At 37.8% G+C, this 19,817-nt stretch overlaps 1 protein-coding gene across 4 annotated transcripts in view; it reads right to left on the bottom strand.

The window, feature by feature from the left end:
• Positions 1–19,817, bottom strand: part of LOC139981059 (kinase suppressor of Ras 2-like) — a 63,425-nt gene that overhangs the window by 16,401 nt on the left and 27,207 nt on the right. For 2 of the 4 annotated variants that reach the window (XM_071993200.1, XM_071993203.1), the window contains exons 3-9: positions 17,945–18,092; positions 16,923–17,361; positions 14,219–14,400; positions 13,698–13,761; positions 13,271–13,360; positions 12,444–12,547; positions 9,746–9,790 (exon numbers count right to left, since the gene is read on the bottom strand). In XM_071993200.1, the coding sequence (XP_071849301.1) occupies positions 9,746–9,790; positions 12,444–12,547; positions 13,271–13,360; positions 13,698–13,761; positions 14,219–14,400; positions 16,923–17,361; positions 17,945–18,092 (1,072 nt within the window). Of the gene's footprint in view, positions 1–5,427; positions 5,467–9,745; positions 9,791–12,443; positions 12,548–13,270; positions 13,361–13,697; positions 13,762–14,218; positions 14,401–16,922; positions 17,362–17,944; positions 18,093–19,817 lie in introns of all 4 variants that reach the window. The other 2 variants (XM_071993201.1, XM_071993202.1) reach the window with 2 other exon arrangements.

Raw genomic sequence — 19,817 nt, 5'->3', positions numbered from 1 at the left:
CAATAACAAATATTACTATATATATTTTAATTTCTGTTCCCAAAACTAGCCAACCAGTGGATGATAGTGGGACAAAGTGGGTTAAAGTTTGACACGGTGACAAATATCACAAGCATATCTATCACATAAACATAAAGATTATGATTGGATCTGGATCTCCTTTAAGATTCCCCCCCTTACTGTAAATGGTCCATCCCAATTCCAAGCACTGCCTCTAACCGAGACACGACTACTCACTTTTTCATAAATATTAAATAAAACTGCAGATCATTTTTGTTTCCATGCTTTTTCTACTTTTTTTTTTGTTTTGGTGGGGGGGGCGTGGAGGGGGAAAATGCAGCATTGTCTGCAATAAATTGCAAAAAATCTAAAGCTGACAAGTTTTCCCATCACCATCCATAAATTGGAACATGTTCCAAAATGGTTTTCCCCAAAGTTATCTTAGCATTTACTGATGATATCCTCTCTAAGCAGATGATTGGAAGCAATGATGGAGCATAACCAAACATGCAATGGAATCTGTTTTGAGCATTATAAATAAGTTTTAAGAGCGAACCCTTCCCCGAGGTTAATGGACGTCTTGCAGTTTACACAGATAGCAACATAAAGGAGTTAATGCATGATGTAGATCAACTAAACCCCCGCCCCCCCACCCAAAACAAAATATTAACAAAAAGTAACATCCATGGGTTAAAATACAAGATCAAATGGTTTGAAACATAGAAAAAACTCCAGGTAATACAGTATTATGTATACATGAATATTCACTAGCTTTATGAATAAGTACTAGTGATTATTCAATAGCTATCTGAATAATGAGTACTCATGAAAATTCAATAGCCATCTGAATAATAAGTACTAGTGAATATTCAATAGCTATCTGAATAATAAGTACTAGTGAATATTCAATAGCTATCTGAATAATAAGTACTAGTGAATATTCAATAGCTATCTGAATAATAAGTACTAGTGAATATTCAATAGCTATCTGAATAATAAGTACTAGTGAATATTCAATAGCTATCTGAATAATAAGTAGTGAATATTCAATAGCTATCTGAATAATAAGTACTAGTGAAAATTCAATAGCTATCTGAATAAGTACTAAGATTCTTTTTCATCGAATGTGTCAAAACATTCATTTTCGTTGTATCAGGCAAAGAATTCCAAAAAGTATTAGCTAATTAATAAGCTCTGCATAATAACATTAGTTCCAGGACGTGGTTTGTGCAAGCTATCAGCCTGCCTTGTATTATCATTATGTATATCTTTATTGTACGTAAAATAACCTTGAAAACAGGAGGATTATGATTATTAATATTACAGAACCCCCCCCAAAAAAAAATTAGCAATATGAACATTTAGAAGGTCAGGAAATTTAAGGAGATTGAGAGAAGCAAATAGCTTGTAATATAAGAATCCATTGTACTGGACCAAACTGTCACACAATAAGTGAGATGGGGATGAATAAGAGTAAAATATCATGAACGAAGAACTTGTCTCGGTAGTGAATGCTTCAAATTAGAGAGAATCCCAACAGCTTGGGCAATCCAGAGCCTATCATAGCCCCTTCAAACGTTGTATAATGTACTCTTAATTTAAGTTATTTTCCATCCATTGATATGTCACGTTATTCACGTTGCTGTTATTATTTTTAAAAACAATATTAGTTTCACTCACATTAAGAGAAAGCAGAGAACCAAGCAAAGAATTTTGTAAGTTCCTGAAAATTTGTGTCTATCAATACAATAACATTTTGGCCAGTGAAGAAAATATTAGTATCACCAGCGCTGGACAAGTTGTCAGCAAAGCGGTCAAAAAGCCCATCACAAAAATAATAATAATATAAAAAAAAAGTCACAAAAATATAAAATATTACGTCTCACAAACAACAAAAACTCTCTTTTACATCATTACACATTTAAATCTATTCAGTATTCGTATTTATATTATAATCGGCTATCCTAAGTCATTATCCATTGTACGACTCACGAACAGTGAGTTAGTAACCACTATAACTCTCGTTGCTGATCATGCTTTGTAAATAAACATTTGATACACGGTGCAGTAAAGGTCACCGAGTGTTTCGCGCAATGAACCGTATGCATATACATGTGCGTATTAAACACTAGGCCAAGCCGTATGCATATACATGTGCGTATTCTATAACACTAGGCCTAACCGTATGCATATACATGTGCGTATTCTATAACACTAGGCCTAACCTCTAATGATCGTTGAAGCGGACTTATTTTATTGTTTATGAGTTGTCGATGATAAATGATATTTTCCGTACTTTACAAAATGGAGGAGAAAGCATTTTTCGATACTCGTTGGAAATGTTCAATATGGATATAGGCCAACCAATTTGAATGAAATGAGCGACAAATGCTGAAATTTTCATCCCCAACCAGAGGCTTTTCCCTTGGAACCCCACTGGGGGGGGGCAACACCCAGACCCTGAAGGGGAAAATTTGGTCGTTAAACCATGATTCGCTGAAGCCGATGAATTTATGGTAAAGGGAGAGACAGAAATCAGATATAGAATAAAAGTATCAACAATTTCATCGGCATAACAATATATCTGAATATTACCAATAACTATTCACATGGTTCAAAGCATTGAAATATTCACTAATATTATCAATAATATGGATCTGTAAGTTTAAATTAATATGGGAAAGAGAGAAAAGGCCATTGGGATTTCGTTTTGTTTCTGTAAGCCACTTTTTTCTTCTTTTTTTGTGCAAATGATTCAATTAATTTTGCCATAAAAATTTCACATTGAAATGCCACTATATGATCTATTTTGAGGATTAAAGTCCCCAAGTTTTCCCTACTGCGGAAATGTGACGTTCCAAAAATCCCTCAAAGTATTCTCTGTGTATAGAAAAGCCTTTTTAAGCCAAGAGCTTCGTTTTTTATGTCTTATAATTGGCAAATATAAAATGCATATTTATGCATATATAGATATAAGCATATGCATATATATTTGCATATATATGTCTAGACAGCTACAGTAGAAATACTCATATCAGCCTTTCCTCTGGTTTTTACCAAAACCAATAGTGAAAAGTGACACTTTTGTCAAGGAAATAGTAGTTATTTTTAGGAAGTTTCTAAATCAGCCAAGCGTAGATCCACATTTGTGAATAGGTACTTTGAACTATTGGGGTCAGCATATCCGCAACATTTGCTGTTTTCACCCCATAATATACACCACCTAGTTTCCCTTAAATTAGCTTTAAACATTTCTCAACACTGTGTGATATTACACATCCTATAACGTTTATTAGCTTACAACAATCATGGTCGTTTCCCTCTTGAGACAGTCAAGCATTAAAAGTTAAACAAAGTTGCAAATTGGGGAAATTTTTGGGGCAATTTACAACACACATGATGTCGTCAATGCCAATATGAATCAGTCGGTTTTCTGCTGATTTATTTTAAAAGATAATTACACACAATGTTTTTTTTTGTTTTTTTTGACATCCCCTTTTTTTGGAAATCCCCCTTGTTTCCACTACCTGGGTTCTATCAATGCAATAACTGGGGGGGGGGGGAGTGGTGGGGGTGGAGTGGTGGTATGCTTGCAAAGTCCTGACAAGCAAGCGCAGCAAACGTTCTTGTCTCTCTCTCAAAAACTAGCTGATAAAAAGTTCTTTCAACATTTTCTAGCTGTTTCTGATTGGACTAATAACGATTCACCTACAGGAAAGAAAACATGGGAGGGCTACAGGATAATTATTGCATAGAAATTGATAACTAAACAGAGACCTATAGATTACAAATCCTGTGCTGTACCACAACCAAGCTTTCCAGCATTCATTAATAGTCAGTTCTTGACTCTGCAGGGCGGTAAGATGATTCGATTCCACATTACATCGTGTATTTAAGCAACAAACTCAAATTTGGCACAAGCCCCACTCAGCTCGGCTGATTCTGCCCTGTTACTTTCTGTTTGCGATTTGGTTAAATAGATATTTATTTTAATAGCCTCCTTCTTTAAAATATGAATCATTTCAAAACAGGATCTGATCAGGTAGGAAGTCATTCTTTTTTTAGATCTGTTGTGACTATATGATATTGATGAAAACACCACTTTGTGGTTTTAACTGAAAATGATTTTCTGACAAATGAAAGGAAACATGTTATAAAGAAACACATAAAAATAACAAAATAATAAAGAAAAAAAAGAGGGGAGAGTAGGCATGAACAGCCACTTACTGCGTGGGTTATCAACAGGAACTACCCGGATTTTTGTATTAAACTCAATATTTGGTCACTTTGTTTAGTATTCTGTTTATGAAAACTTGGGAGTTGGGCGTGTTTAGTTCTGCTTTTCATAATGTATCGAAACCAAAAAAAAAATCCTGACCCAGATAAAAGTGTTAACTTATAATAAAGGTTTTTATATGTTTTCATCTATTGTGTTCACTTATCTTGACTAAAGTCAAGTTGAAATTCTGTGAAATTAAAAAAAAAATTTTTTTTTAAAAAATCCAATATTGTTTCTTGCATGCGATGTATATGTAATACCTATATGAAAAACTGCATTGGGACTAAAATGTGAAAAATTTTGCATCAAAACTTATGTTTTGGGGGAATCATTGTTTAATATCAGAACTGCAATCTTATATTGAGTATTAGATACTCTTTCCATCTGGTTCAGAATTTCAACCAATTCTCACAATAGCATAGGGGAAGGGGTCAAGAGGGGGTTGGGTACAGAAGGAGGGGAGGGGTACGGAGGGGGAGGGGACGGATACTGAGGGGGAGAACAATTGCTATACCAAATCAGCTAGGTAATCTACCTAAACTATTATCTTCAATAATTAACAAGTATGAATAGGGGGGGGGGGGGGGTAGGGAGGGGAGCACAAGTTAAAAATTGTCTATTTTTAATAAATGTAGAAAAGGTAACAACCTGATGGACACGAAATATGAGTCTGAGTAACAAATATAAAAGTCAATATTAAACTTGAAGATAGTGTGACTATTAACATCTCCATCCTCTTCCCCTTTCTTTTCCCAACCCCCATGCCCACTCCCTCCTCCCCTCTCTAATTCTCAACTGATTCTAATTGCCTCATGGAATGAAGGAGTCTATAATGGCTAGTTCTTGCCCCTGAGTATCACAATTGGGTCACATTGGGGGAGTTTAATATTAACCTCCTTGGCAACGCTTAGAATCTTACAAGAATTCTCACGAGGGATCACAGCATTTTCTTTTCCTCCACAGCAAAATTGTTAGAATTAAAAATTTAAGTATGTGAATGGGTTTGACAGAAAAGTATCAAAGAAAGTAGAAAACCAAAGGGTACAAAGGCAGGGAGGGGGTGTAATGGGTTGTTATGGCAGGGAACAGGGTGGGAAATAGGGTGGGGGGCAGGGTAGAGATGCGGGGTAACAGCAGGTCAAAAATACCTGATCTGCGATGGATTAAAGGTGATGGCATATTTTCATCTGTGGAAGAGTGGAATAAATATTTATGAAGCAAAAAAAAACAAAAAGAAAAGAAATGATCAAAGGAAAAGAAAGAAGATGATGATGATGATGATTATGATACAAAAATGATAGTCAAAAAAATATCAAATGAATAAGAAAAAAATTTTGTTTAATATGCCTAAATAAGAAAACAAAATTACAGGATTCTGTTTAGAACAAAAGCATTTGCCATTGACACAATCTAAGCCAAGAAAGGGCTTTGTTCCTCTTGTGTATTAATTTGGCAATTCAGTCTTCCCAAACTACACCCCCAGTCCTTCCTTCCACTTTTCTCCCTCCCTCCTCCCTCCCCCTGTCCCTAACCCAACTTTGGCATTGAAAGAAGAAGAAAAACAACTTCCTTTACAATGAAGTCATTATGAAACCAATATGGGAACAAGTCATTTCTTAGTCTTTTATGTAAATGGTTACAGTGGAAACATCAAAAGGGAACGTAGTACTGCCTTCACAATACAAGGGAACTTATTCCATGGGGACAAAAACGGTATTAAACGTAGGAAGAAAGGTATATTACGGTGGGATGTCACCGGATAATCATCGAAAATATTCTTCTTTCTATTGATTGGTCGATCTGGGTTTGTGTTACTAAACTACGCACATAGTGACCAGAAGTTATACTTGCGGTTTGCATAACAGGCATTAATATCTACACGTTTGGCTTCGAGTGAACACTTACGGTATAATTAAACTAATGAGATAAAATCATGATCATCATGAAGTTACAACCAATATGGAGTCCAACAACCAATGACTCTGTAAACAGAAGCAGGGTAAAACTTATCCAGTATCGCATCACAAATGCTACGCAAAATGCTACGCAGAATGCTACGCAAAATGCAATGCAAAATGCTAGGCAAATGCAATGCAAAATGCTATGCAAATGCTATGCAAAATACTATGCAAAATGCTATGCAAAATGGTCAAACTGCTATGCAAGTGTAAAAATGTATTGCTTTTCATATTTTTTAAATTTACATAGTATTTTATGAGAGACAATATCCAGAGACTTCCAAAGCTGCTACAACAACAATTTGAAAAGCTACATTATTCTCTGAGAAAACACACCATTTCCTTGAAGAGAGTTCAACCCACCTACTTTGACATCACAAAACATTATTAAAGGAATCTTTACAAAAGTACCAACGGTCTTAGAACCTCTATCAATTTCTGACATTATTTCCTTTTCACGTGTCATGCATTAAAATAGAATATTTCACTCCATCATGACGTGATCATCTGATAGCATATCTCGTTATTTTTGCTAGTGACTTCACGCTGACCGTGCGCACATGATTTCTCATGACAAGGATAATTTTCTCTGGGAAAACGTTATTATTAAAACATGATGAATTTTCTTCTTTCATTTCTTCTTCATATTAATCATGTCCACCACGGTTAATAACATGTTGGGGCTTGAAAGCTGGTTTTCTGATATTGCACAAAAACTGTTACCAAATATAATAATTACCAGTGATAATCATAAAAAATAATGAGTAAGGTTTTAATTTTCAATTTAGTCAAACCATCCCATCATACAGAGGAAATAATATTTAATATAGTCACCCTGCAAGACTTAAACATATTTCATTTTGTCCCCTACAACTGTACAAATTACCATTTTTCTCTACAAAGATACTGAAACTTTTGGCTTACAGGAACAATTTTAAATTCTGTCCAACAATGTTGGTTAAAGCAGACACCTCCCCCTCCCCCCTCAGTTACAAGGTGGGTTTTTTATTTCCTGAAAACATTCCATGACAATATCCTTTATTATACACTTCTGTTATATTTCCAATTGGTTATCAATCTATGCCCCTCCTAGTCACTTTCTTTGTTCATAATAGTTACTCATTATTCACCTGTAATTGGGTAACCACTAACAAACAAAAGCAGTAATCATGAATGTAATGAGAACTACAGACATTGTCTGTCGGGCTGTTTCTCAGTTTGTAACGTCTGTCCTATTTACGAAAATGAACAAACTTAAGGGCACTCTCTTAGCACACCGGACAGACATGACAAATTCTGGAGATAAACACAACATTTCGATGAAGGGCTAAAACGGAGATGTGTTTTTCACTGTTCCCAGGAGCAAGTAAAACTAGACTCATAGTTTGAGGTTATTAAATTTTCTTTTCAAGATAAGATCAACGGTTGGCTTTAAGCTATCATACTTCATGGATCATGGGAGACAATAACTAGAAAAATATTTACCACTTAGTTGTGCAGTTCTATATCAAAATCAGTATTAAGAAAAGAAATTCACCAGTCGGCTGCAGAGCCAAGAGAGCCAGAGTGCGACAGTCTTGTGGAGACATGTAAATAATAAAAAGTTTACCCTCGATGTTTAGTCGTGTCCTTTTCTTAAAACAAAGTGATCCTTTACTTTACAAAAAATGTCCATTGCATCCATTTCTCTGACACACCCCCCTCCCCACCCTTCAGCCGCACCGCTACAATTCCCCCTCCCACATTCCCATTTGTTACTAACCCTCTGGATCAATCGACTAATCAGTTAATTCACTGACTCCAATTAGCATTTCAGATGAGTCATCCAATGAATAACCATAGCCCATGGCCATCGTTGATGCTTTTGAACTTTTCTCGTTCTGTCTTCTTTTCGAAATATGTTTAAAAAGTTACCCCTGAAACTCGGGGAACTTAAAATTTAGATGAGCTTACGACACTTTAAGTTAAATGCAGCTTTCCATGAAAGTGATGCACGGTAATAATCACCATGACGACCCAAACCTGACGCTGAAACCCCAGGGGTCAATTTTATGACGAGATTGATGATCTCGGTTTCACCTATTAATAACTCCACGCAGGCATTTCATGTAGACCTGGGGAATAGCAGACCCTGGATTTCTTAGAACTTTCAAACGTTCATTACCATTTCATATTTTCTGTTAGCCAAAAAAAAAAAAATAGTATTATATTGTGTTGGTTCCTTTCTTACATTATTAAGATTAATGTTGCTTCTCTCATGGTGTGGAAGTCTATTGATAGACAATATAAATCCCCCCAGGGATACGTACATAAAAGCTATGAAACATGAGCTGTATTGTAGGCTAGGAGATGGGGGGAGGCAGTGGGGGTGGGTGGGGAGTGGGAAATAAACATCATAAATAGGGCAAAATGCAGCATGAACAGCTGTTCAGCCTACTAACTTTATAGCAGTCTTTCAATTTAAATTATGACAACGCAAAACTGAACTAAAACTGAAATGAAACAAAAGATACTCTATAGGTTTATATATGATGCATAAATCAGCAACCACACCCATGTGAGTTAATGAACTACTAATAACTTGTGTTAATGAATTAGTGCTGCTCTTATCATTTTAGTTTTATAAGCTTTCGAAACCACTTCTCTTGCAAAACGGCTGGAAAAAGACAATGGCCCTAGCTTACGGCCGTGGCGACCCTCGAAGTCGCCCGACGACCAGGGCAAAGATTTTGAAATGCAGGCAGCCACCGCAGTGAGTCATATTAGTGGAAAAATCCTGCCAAATATTTTCATCACAAAGCAATTCAGATTTTAACTACTTTATATCAAATCATTGATATCAACATGCTAATAATAGATTGATTCTCTGTTGTTAAACAGATTTTTTTTTTTTTCCTTCTTACCACTTGAAACAGTTTTTAAGACCTTTACGACACGAAAGGAACTTTCATTGATCAATATTTCATGCACAGGATGTTTTATTTCCAGCAGAGAGCAAAAGAAGTGATTTTGAAAACTCCCATTGTCATGGCAAAGCTTTAGCCATTAGTATTTCAATTATTATTCAGAGCAAACCAGGGTTACCAGTTTTCCAGACCTAAGGCCAAAGATTGGACTAATCGGACAAGGATAAGTCAAACATTTTCCGGTCAGATAAGTCAACTTTACAGGTAGACTAGTTCCCTAAACTTGTCCGCAGTTTTACAGAAATGCGGAGGAACATATCAAAAAACAAACATTGACACATATGCACTTGTCTAGCCATAACACAAGGCATTCAGAGGGACAGCAAATAACTTCTACAGAAAAATCTAGTCAAAATTGGGCGAAATTCTGTTCATCTGGCTGTTTGAATATTGTCCAGTCCGTAGGAGTCCAAGGATAGGCCAAACTTACACAGTTTGGTCTGGAAAACTGGAAAAAACGGCAACCCCAAAAATTGCAGCCCCTATTAATTCTAATGACACCCAGTAGATTGCACCATGGCGCTCTTTACGAAGGGACTTACACTGGTCATCGGCTGTTTCTAAGGAAATGTCTGCTGCTCTCTTCTCTAAAAGTCAAAATGTAAAGCAATGTTGTTGATATGATGGTATATCTTCCAATGGAGCTGTCCAACAGAGGGTGCTGGTCATATCAGTCCTAACCTTTGCGATCTGCACTGTTTGACGCACAATCTGAATCAAAGTAACACAATCGCCTCAAAGCCCTCGCCAGCTGTACCCCCCCCCCCCTTGACGAACTTGTGTTTAAACTGACGCAAGCTGGGCGATCGACAAGTTTCTGGTTCCACTTTTCACCAAACAAAGGACATGCTTTAGAAAGCACAAGTTAAGGTGCTTTAAACGGTCAGCTTGACGTGAAACTTCGAAAACATTTTTCAAAGGATCACTTTGAGAGAACTTTGTGGATGCTACAAGTGATCAACTCCCGGTACCGCTAAGATCTGCAGTCGTGAGATTAAAGTCTCGCAGGACTAGATAGGACCGATATCACAGCACCCTCTTTTGACTTTGGTTGTGGTAGGAGAGCCCCCATTACGAGAATCACTTACCCGATTCTAAGGTCTCGCTGTGCTACGGCACTACACGTATTCTAACTTCCGAAGAGAGCTAATTATCAAACTTATGAATCTTGCTTAAAAAAAAATACTAAAATATCTCATACGCCAACACCTATAAACTATGATTTAACTTTTCATGACAAAATGAAAAATATTTTTAATTACTGCTCAATTATTTGGTTCTTGGTTTAAACAATACAGCCAACTGTATTTAACCAACTACAAACGAACAACACAACATTCCAAAAAAAACAATAACAATACATAATTCCAACCAATCCTAGTTTGGCAACTTCACAGCTACAATGTGCTCTTGTGCATTTTGCGCGCCATCTTTTCCCTTTGTTCTATTGTTAAAAATTTGGCACCACCACAAGTAAAAGGGGGAAACATAAAACATCACTTTCTTTTTATTAAACCATAATATTTTTATTTAATTCCTTACCAAAATACCTGCACTATATTGAAATGTACCTCTAACAGGAAAAATTCGAGCGTAAGAGAAACTTGTGGAGGGCTGCTTACACAAGCGTTGGTTTCATAAACAATGAAGATGCCGTTTTTTATTCATATTTTGGGGATACTTTTTTTTTAACCTATTTTGCAAAACAGTCTCCAGAGGAAACAGCTATAGATAGAAAATAACCCACCTACATCTTTGTATCACAACGGAACTCTTTCTTATCTTGTTTTATTCCCAAATCACTTTCTTTTTTTCCATGTTTCATTCATTTTTTTCATGATTTTTCAACACCACATAACTCAACGGGAGTATCTTGTAGCTGTCACAGAAACATTCCCACATATATTCCTTAAAAATTTTTTTTTTTTTAATTTTCCCTAAAAGGTTCTCCAAAGCAAAAATTCTTGGATTTATTCTGCCGGCATCTTTGTTTGACAATGTACATAAAATCTCTCACTATCATATTAAGTTCCCTATTCCTCATTCCCTTCTCTTTTCGCGACCTTTTTAAATTGATTTGTATTTCTTTCTTCCAGACTTTCCTACTGCACTAAACTCAAGAGGCACCTTGCAGCTGATACAGACTTTCACACACTTTCACACACACATCCATTCCAAAAACGACTGGACGATGAAAATCCCAACATTTTCTGCATTCTCCAAAATTTGCTGATCACCTGAGATGTGTCTGTCAGCTTTCAAAATCCATCAGATTACATTTTGCAGTATGCAGCAAGCATATAAGCAAGTAACACAAGTGAAACTTCCATGTTTTTTTTAATTTCATACATATGACCATATGTTTTCATTCCCAGGTAGTGATGTTACCCAATTTCATAACGAGTGCTGCTTTCATTTGCCGATAAAAGGGCAACAAAGGTAATCTGGGCTACTTTTTAACAGTCTAACGACTTTTGCTTCTTTTTCACCCAATAAAAACAAGAGGTTACAAAAACTTGTTGAAACACAATCGCATGTCAACTCGAATTTGGTTTTGATGCTGTCCAGGATAGTAAAACTCCAAACTGGGTAGAGTGGGTGTAGTGAGAAGGGGTGGAAAATATTTCAGAGAAAATGTTCATTGAATCAGACACATCTGTACTGTATCAAAAAAATGATCAATTTTCTATTGTCTCTGGATCCCAATCCCTATTTTGCAAACCTGATTGTTTTTACTGACATAGCTCCAGATAGACAGACAGACAGACCCACAATCAGATGTGAAACTTTATAAAGTTTTGTTTTTATTTGTAATTTTAATTTGATTAATTTTGATTTCATAGATATAGCCAAATCTTCTCTCATTTGCAGGTAATTGAATGGTAAAGAATTTATCCCATATCCCACATAGATAATTACAACACATTCCAGTTAGAACTAACAAAGACATCAACCTTATTGTTATCAAAATTTTTAAATCTACTTTGAAGCCATTGAGACTCAACAGTTTAATAGTTAAACTAAAAGCAAAGAGTGAGTGGCTAGTTGGCCATCCTGATACTACCTCGCAAAAACATGTCATAAAATATTCTGTGATAAACTGGGGATAAATAGAAAATATTATCAGCTAACCAACCATGACTTATCCCCTTCCCCAACCCCCAACACCCAACCCCCTGGCCTGAACCCCATCCCCCCAACCCCAGCTTCAATTGACTAAATTGTATGTAAATGATTTACCAGGATTTTCGTATCTTCTCCGAAAGACGTCTTCCAATTCTGTCGGGAGACCGCACGAAGGCACACGTTCAGCGCTTTGTTTGCACTTGCTGTGACATACATATCTGGTTAAAAGGAACAGAAGCCGGTTGGAGTCATGTGGGGGATTGAATCGAGTATGGTGATTTTCAAACTTCCCTTTGCCCTCCTTCCCCTTTCCCACCCCTCTAGTTCCCCTCATCCATCATTTGTCTCCTACCAACTGAAGATCCTATCAACACTGTTGTAACTACCTCTGCTTACCACTTCTCTTCTCTTCAAACCCCATCTAACCCTCCCCCCCCCCCCTCCAATCAATTAACACAATCACTACCATTAATATCAGCAATGAACACCTTATACCATTGTCCTCACCTTCCCATCTTACCCACACCCTCCACATTACTGCCACCAAACATCTTACCCCCACCCAGCCCCACCATCTTCCCCACCCCACAAACTATCAAGACAATACAACTTTCATCCTTTTACCCTTTCCACTCCATCCTATGCATCACCAAATGCAATATTTCTTAACCAACATCTCTCCTTTTTTATCCTGTCCCCTTACCCCTCCCCTATCCTGTCCCCTACCCCTCCCCTATCCCCTACCCTATCCTTTCCCCTGCCCCCTCCCTCCCCTCTCCTTACCCTCTCCCATACCCTCTCCTACCCTCTCGCCTACCCTCTCCCTATCCTTTCCCCTACCCTCTCCCCTACCCTCTCCCCTACCCCCTCCCTCCCCCTCTCCCCTACCCTCTCCTCCCCCCTCACCATCAGTGTCCCAGTCTCAACCATCAGGCACTTACTTGCAGTCTTTACATTTGTACCCCTTCACAATAAATTTATCGTGGCAGTAATTACACGTGGCAGGTTTGATGAACGTCCTCCATGTAAATCTAGACGGAAAAGACGGAAAAAGATTTTGGTAATCTTGATGACAAATTACAAGTTTTTGATTCCCAAGCAATGGTTGCATGACTGCAAAATACAAACATTTAGAAGAAAGCACAATTTGAAAAATCCAAAGTTGTAAAACATCGTGCTTTAGTCCTCCCCGTATTGTCTATGTCACAGTGAAATCGTTTTGCAACACACACGAAGAGTTCCAAAACATTTCTCCCCAGTGTGAAGAAAATCACTTCCAATTAGTCCATCCATTTGATCCATCCATCCATTTCATCACTTAAGTAATGATGTTTTATTCATTTCAGATTTTTAAATAATAACACAAACCTGTGGGTTATCTTATGCGCCATTTTACTCTGTAACCTTGGTGACCTCCTGTTGTTTAAAGTTCCTGCAAACGAGAACAAAGAATTAAAAACTTGAAAATAAAGGATAAAAAAAACAAATTCTGACCCAAAAATATCCCCATTATATGTTAGTAAGTAATAATGCGAGTAAAAAATGATGGATGGGAGGGGAGAGGGCAAAGGGAGGGTATGGGACATCAAGGTAGAGGGAAAAGAGAGAGGACAAAAATTTATCAAGCATGTCGTTGGATAGAAAAAGGGGTAAAAAGGCTTTTTCCTGATGTAATCTGTCAATCGTTCATGGGATTTTTTTGAGACGGGAAAGGGGCAGGGGCTTACCGTCTTTGTCCTACCCTGCCCCTCAACCCACCCACCTCCATCTGATCCCCCTCCCTCCATCAGTCACCCACCTGGAAACTTATACGTCCCTCGGCTTGGGCATAAGCATGGAACGCTCTAGTTAATGAATTTTAAAAAAAAATAAGAAGAAATTGCACTTACTGGCTTTTCTGCCGGAATCTAAAACCACTGGAGAGTCTAGTCTGTTGGGATCAGTCCGAAAGGGTGAAGAATGGCTGTTTCTTCGGCTTCGGTCCAACGTCCCATCTTCTGAATGTCGTCTAGGCTGGAATTTATCTAGACTGCTACTACTGTGTGACGGAGGCCATATGTTCAAAAACTTCCTGCAAGGGGGTGGGGGAGGGGGGGGAAGGGAGGAGAACAAATGAAGCACAAAATATTTTCATCAGAGTTGAACAGTAACTCCATAGCAATTGAAAAGGTCTCAAAGGCCTTGTGTGTGTATACCAAAGATGTCAATGTTTAATTCTACACCCTTTGAGCTCAATCACAAGGACACCTTTCCAGCCATAAACTTTCAACTCAAAAAGCCCCACGGCAACTTTCTTTCGGAAGTTTTTGTTATCTTCAGTATCACCTGATCTACCGTAACCTCTACACCGATCCTCAGATAGATCCAGCTAGATAATCACCGTCATCTACAAATTAGGTTATGAAAGTCGAAATTTGCGATCGCTTATTTTCAAACTTGCAGCAAACGTTTCATTCCCGGCCTCGGTGCAGTTTGACCCCACTGTCTGGACCTATCTTCTTCAACCTGAGGGGGGGATGGGAGGGTCTGTTGATCCCCAGGGAATGGGAGCAAAAGCCACAAGGGTCTGTGAACCTTTTAATTACTTTAAATATGCTTGTCAAGACAGCCAGTTAAAAACAGAAATTTCCCTTCCTCTGTCCCAACCATAGTGGGGGAGAGGGGGGGAGAAATAATTGGTGACATTCCAACCTGAAACCTTGCAATGTTTGGGAATTCTGTCAGACCCTTGAGAACTTGAGAACTGTTGGCAAGTTTGGTGTGTGCATGCTAAATATCAAGGGCAGTACCTGATGACCTAATACATGAACAGCAATTCGACAATTTGGAAACCAACTTCCAGGACAGAATTTTGTTAATTTGAGTGTGTTGGGAATTTCCCTGACATCACCATGTGGGTACAGATCATTCATATCCTGTTAGTCCCTGGGCTTGTGAAAAGGGTTTCCTTCCTTAACAGGGCTCATTGGATGCAACAGTAAGTGCGGCCACCACACACACTACCTAGCAGCTCATGATGAAAAGATCATGTGAGGGTGGAGGGGAAAAAAACTATATATATATATATATATATAATTCGATTCCAAGGACTTGTGATTCTTACAGCAGTATACAGAATTGACTTTATACATATTCATACACAGTTGAATTGAATTGTTCAATCAGATGAAATTCTTACATCTTTACACTGTTCGATTGAGAGGTTAAATCGAATTCAATTCTTTACGTTCATACACTGATGAACTGAACTGCTGGGTTGGATTGAATTTCTTATGCATTCATACACTGTTGAATTAACTTATTAATTCAAATTGAATTCTTATGCATTTTCATACACTGTTGAACTGAATTGTTCAATCAAATTGAATTCTTATGCATTCATACACTGTTCAATTGAATTATTAATTCCAATTGAATTCTAACTTATTCATAACATTGTTGAGATGAATGGAATTTTATTTATTTATTCATATACTGTTGAAAGTTGAAATATTTTCTTATTTATTTCTAAACCAGCTGTTGCTGTGCACAGTTTTCCATTACTGCACTGAAAACATAGTTACAGGCGATTCAAAGAACATAATTTGACAAGTAGCACACATTTGTCGAGTCAAACATCAAAAGATTAAGTGATCGGAGAGAAGTTTGGGACATCCAACTTTGACGAAGTCAGTGCGGCCAATTGTGGCCTATATGAGATAGTTAGGATAGTAAATGTTGACAGGGGATTTAGTATAGCAAACTTCTGAACTAATTCGTCATATTGATAGGGTTAGAATATCATGGATGGATAAGCTTGATCAAAAACCATGTTGTGATGAAAACTTGTAAGTTGCAAATCCACAATTTTTCAAAACATGACTAAACCCAAAAGCAGGGTCATTAGGATAATGATCAGTCACATTATTAACTTATGTCAGAATTTTAAATGGCTACTTCTCAAATCAATTTCTCCTTAACAAGACACTTTGTTCCGACAACTCCTACACTTACATACATATATATATCGATGTGTCTGGGATTATTTTGTGGCTTAAGCAAGGGCTTTTACACCTGCAGGGGGGGGGGGGGAATGGGGAAACAACCCAAAAATGCTGCAAACTTAGAGCAATTCTCGGGTTTGCTTTAAACTTTGGCAGCAATACTGATGACCTTTTGGAAGAAGGTTTGTTTGTGTTTGTTTTCCAAGAACTTATATCGTCAGTGGGTTGCTATTCCAAGCTGCGTAAGATTGCTCTGTGCGTCATTGCCAACCAGGAAAAATGAAAAGGAAACAAGAAGGTCTCTAACAAGTTTGGTGTGACCTTTGAAGTGGAAACGTTTAACCCAAGGAGAATAATAAGAAACTAAAAGAGTAGTGAGAATTATATAAGGAACTGAAGTATGACCTTCGGTACTTTCAAGATTTCTCTTGTGTCTAAAAATGCCTAATATTTCAAAGTACTAAAAGCACAACAAAACATTGTTTCCTTCCAATCTCCCCCGACCACCAGCCGACCCCCCATCTCCCCACCCCAACCCCCGTCTCCCCTTCCCCTGCTCGTTCTGTACCATAGTCTGCTGCCAGATTTGACAGGGACCGCCGCCGCTTACCTTGGCCCAGGAATGTCACTAAAGACGCCCATGTCCACCTTGTGCGGAGACACTTCCGATGATTTGCTCCGTTTCAGCTGGGAAACCGGAGGGAGTTGCATGAGTTTTTTATTCGGGGGAGGGGTGCCCTTGGGTTTGTTCTTCTTGATAGTCGGCGTCGAAGGAGGGGTCACGTTGAACCTCTTGGACGGGTGGTCGTCATTGATCATGTAGGGAGGCGTGTGAGGCGGCATGGGCTCTTGGAACCCTTGGTCCGTTTCCGAGGCGAGAGAGGAGGACGAGGGGTGCTTGAGAGACTGGCTGCTGCTCTCCGAGGGGCTGTTAGGGGGTGACTCTAGATCAGCTTCCTCCTCCACCTCCTCAACCTCCTCCACCTCCTCCTCTTCCTCTTCGCTGCTTTCTGGAGATGTGGAGACAGTATTTTTGTCCCGAATCTGGGCTGTAGTCAAGAAGATTGCAACAAAATATTGTAAGATAAGAATTTGTATCAAAACTTGACAACAGAAATTACACAAATGTTGGTCTATACCTTAAACCCCCCCCCCCTCCCACCCCCAAACTTTCTGCTATGAGCATTTATGTACAATGTTTACATGTATTACCGCTACATCAGCACTCTCATCTAGCTAGCTTGTTAAAGTTGGCCACTTTTTTTTTGACACTACTTTCACTGCCACCTCGCTCGCTGTTAAATTTAAACATCTTTAACATATGTTTACATGCATATGTTTACATGTATTACCGCTACATCACCACTCTCATCTAGCTAGCTTGTTAAAGTTGGCCACTTTTTTTTTTCGACACTACTTTCACTGCCACCTCGCTCGCTGTTAAATTTAAACATCTTTAACATATAAAACCTGAAGGGTACAATTTTTTCATTGAAAATTCTTTTCCTTTTTCTGTTTCAAAATATTATAAACATGTTAACAAAAGAAGTTGTACTTTTGTGTATAAAAAATTTTCATCAATGTTCAAATAATTTCAAATCATTATTACAAAAGACTTATTGTTTGCCTTACCACGATATACCTTCTTGACACTCTTCAAACCCATGAGAAGTTTGGTAGTTTCTACCTCCGTGCATTTACAAAGTTTCATGAGCGACTTCACCTCTGACTCGGGCAATTCCACCAGGGCCATCAGCGTTTTCAACTTGGTAGCCATAAGCTGACGGTCAAAGAAGAATTAAAATTATTCTGCTGTTTATAAATATGATTTTCATATTTTCAATTTTTTGTTCTTAAAAAAAACTCTGTAAAAAGAAAACCTTGCATAGCATTGACAACTGACCAATGTGCAAGACATTTTCTTTCCAGCTTAACCAAACAAAAACGACAAAAGAGTAGAAAAAAATGATACGTTGGGAGAGATCGGTCTTTCGAAAAGACATTGATACCCCACTTCTTTTCCAGAGGTTAAGGAACCGGAGACAAGAGGCTTTAAGAATCATGACACTTAATTATAAATGAGCTTGACTGATTACATTTTGCAACTTCTCTGTATGTCCTCTAGTATACCCACCCGGTTGCAAATATAGACAGGTTTTTTAGCGGAAGGTTTTCTTTAACAGGATGATTGGAGAAAGACGATCGGGTCGTCGTAAGATCAATTACTCGCATTCTAATGTCTTGGCATTTGCATCCGACTCAGGTAGCAGCGAACAAACTGTCCTGCCCTTTACCTCATGTGAAACTCAACCTTTCTGAGAGGTTATTCTCCCTTGCTGACATTTTCCCACTCTTCTAAGACTACAGGACCAAAAAGGGGGGTGTGGGGGGAATATTTTTGGTCAGTGTATTCACCATCTTTTGTAACACTGCAACTACTTCAAATAAAAAAACTACAGCATTAACAACTTTTGACTACCTCATACGTTTGGCAGAAGCAACATTCAAATTACAAATACCTCCTCTGTTTGGCAGAAGCAACATTCAAATTACAAATACCTCCTCTGTTTGGCAGTTCAAGCAACATTCAAACTACAAATAACTCCTCTGTTTGGCAGTTCAAGCAACATTCAAACTACAAATACCTCCTCTGTTTGGCAGTTCAAGCAACATTCAAATTACAAATACCTCCTCTGTTTGGCAGAAGCAACATTCAAATGACAAATACCTCCTCTGTTTGGCAGAAGCAACATTCTAATTACAAATAACTTCTCTGTTTGACAGCTCAAGCAACATTCAAATTACAAATACCTCCTCTGTTTGACAGAAACAATATTCATACTTATAAATACCTCCTCTTTTTGGCAGAAGCAACATTCAAATTACAAATACGTCTCCTTTTCATGTCCAATAAATTCTATACAGTAACATTTTGGTATATAATTAAAGTCTAACACAGAAGGAAGATGCCTTCCTTTATATCTCCGTGGATACCAAGGTGATCCAGGGGCCAAATGAGGACACCAGGGTCCTTAACAACACTGCTGAAATAAATTACTCTGTATGTAGTGTGAAATTGACTTATTTTGAGGAATTTCTATGTCATCTTGAATATTAAAGAAACCAAAACGGGATAATCCCTTTTTACGCATCTGGGAGCCCCAACTGATCTTTGGAGCGTTTCAGCCGACCCAAAGTGCAGAAATCCTGTGTGGGGAAAACTTTTTTTCCTAGTCACTCTGACATACCATGCAATCTATTTGACAGTTAAGACACACTCAAGGTGTTGACGTTTCTCATCGTTTGTCTCATTGGGAATGCATAAACAGCAATAATTCTTACATCCAGAAGATAAAAGAGAGAGAGAGGAAAGATAGATAATAATATCATAACAACATGATAATAATAATAAAGATAATCATAATCATAATGGCAATTGATAAATATTTCTCTTGTCCTTCCATAACCTGCGAAATTTCACTTATCAATTTTTTTTTTTTTTTTT

The sequence above is a fragment of the Apostichopus japonicus genome, chromosome 15, assembly GCF_037975245.1.
Source record: "Apostichopus japonicus isolate 1M-3 chromosome 15, ASM3797524v1, whole genome shotgun sequence".
In the NCBI taxonomy this organism is placed as follows: Eukaryota; Metazoa; Echinodermata; class Holothuroidea; order Aspidochirotida; family Stichopodidae; genus Apostichopus; species Apostichopus japonicus.
Note: the sequence above shows the minus strand (reverse complement) of the source record. Positions and strands in the feature narration are given on the sequence as shown.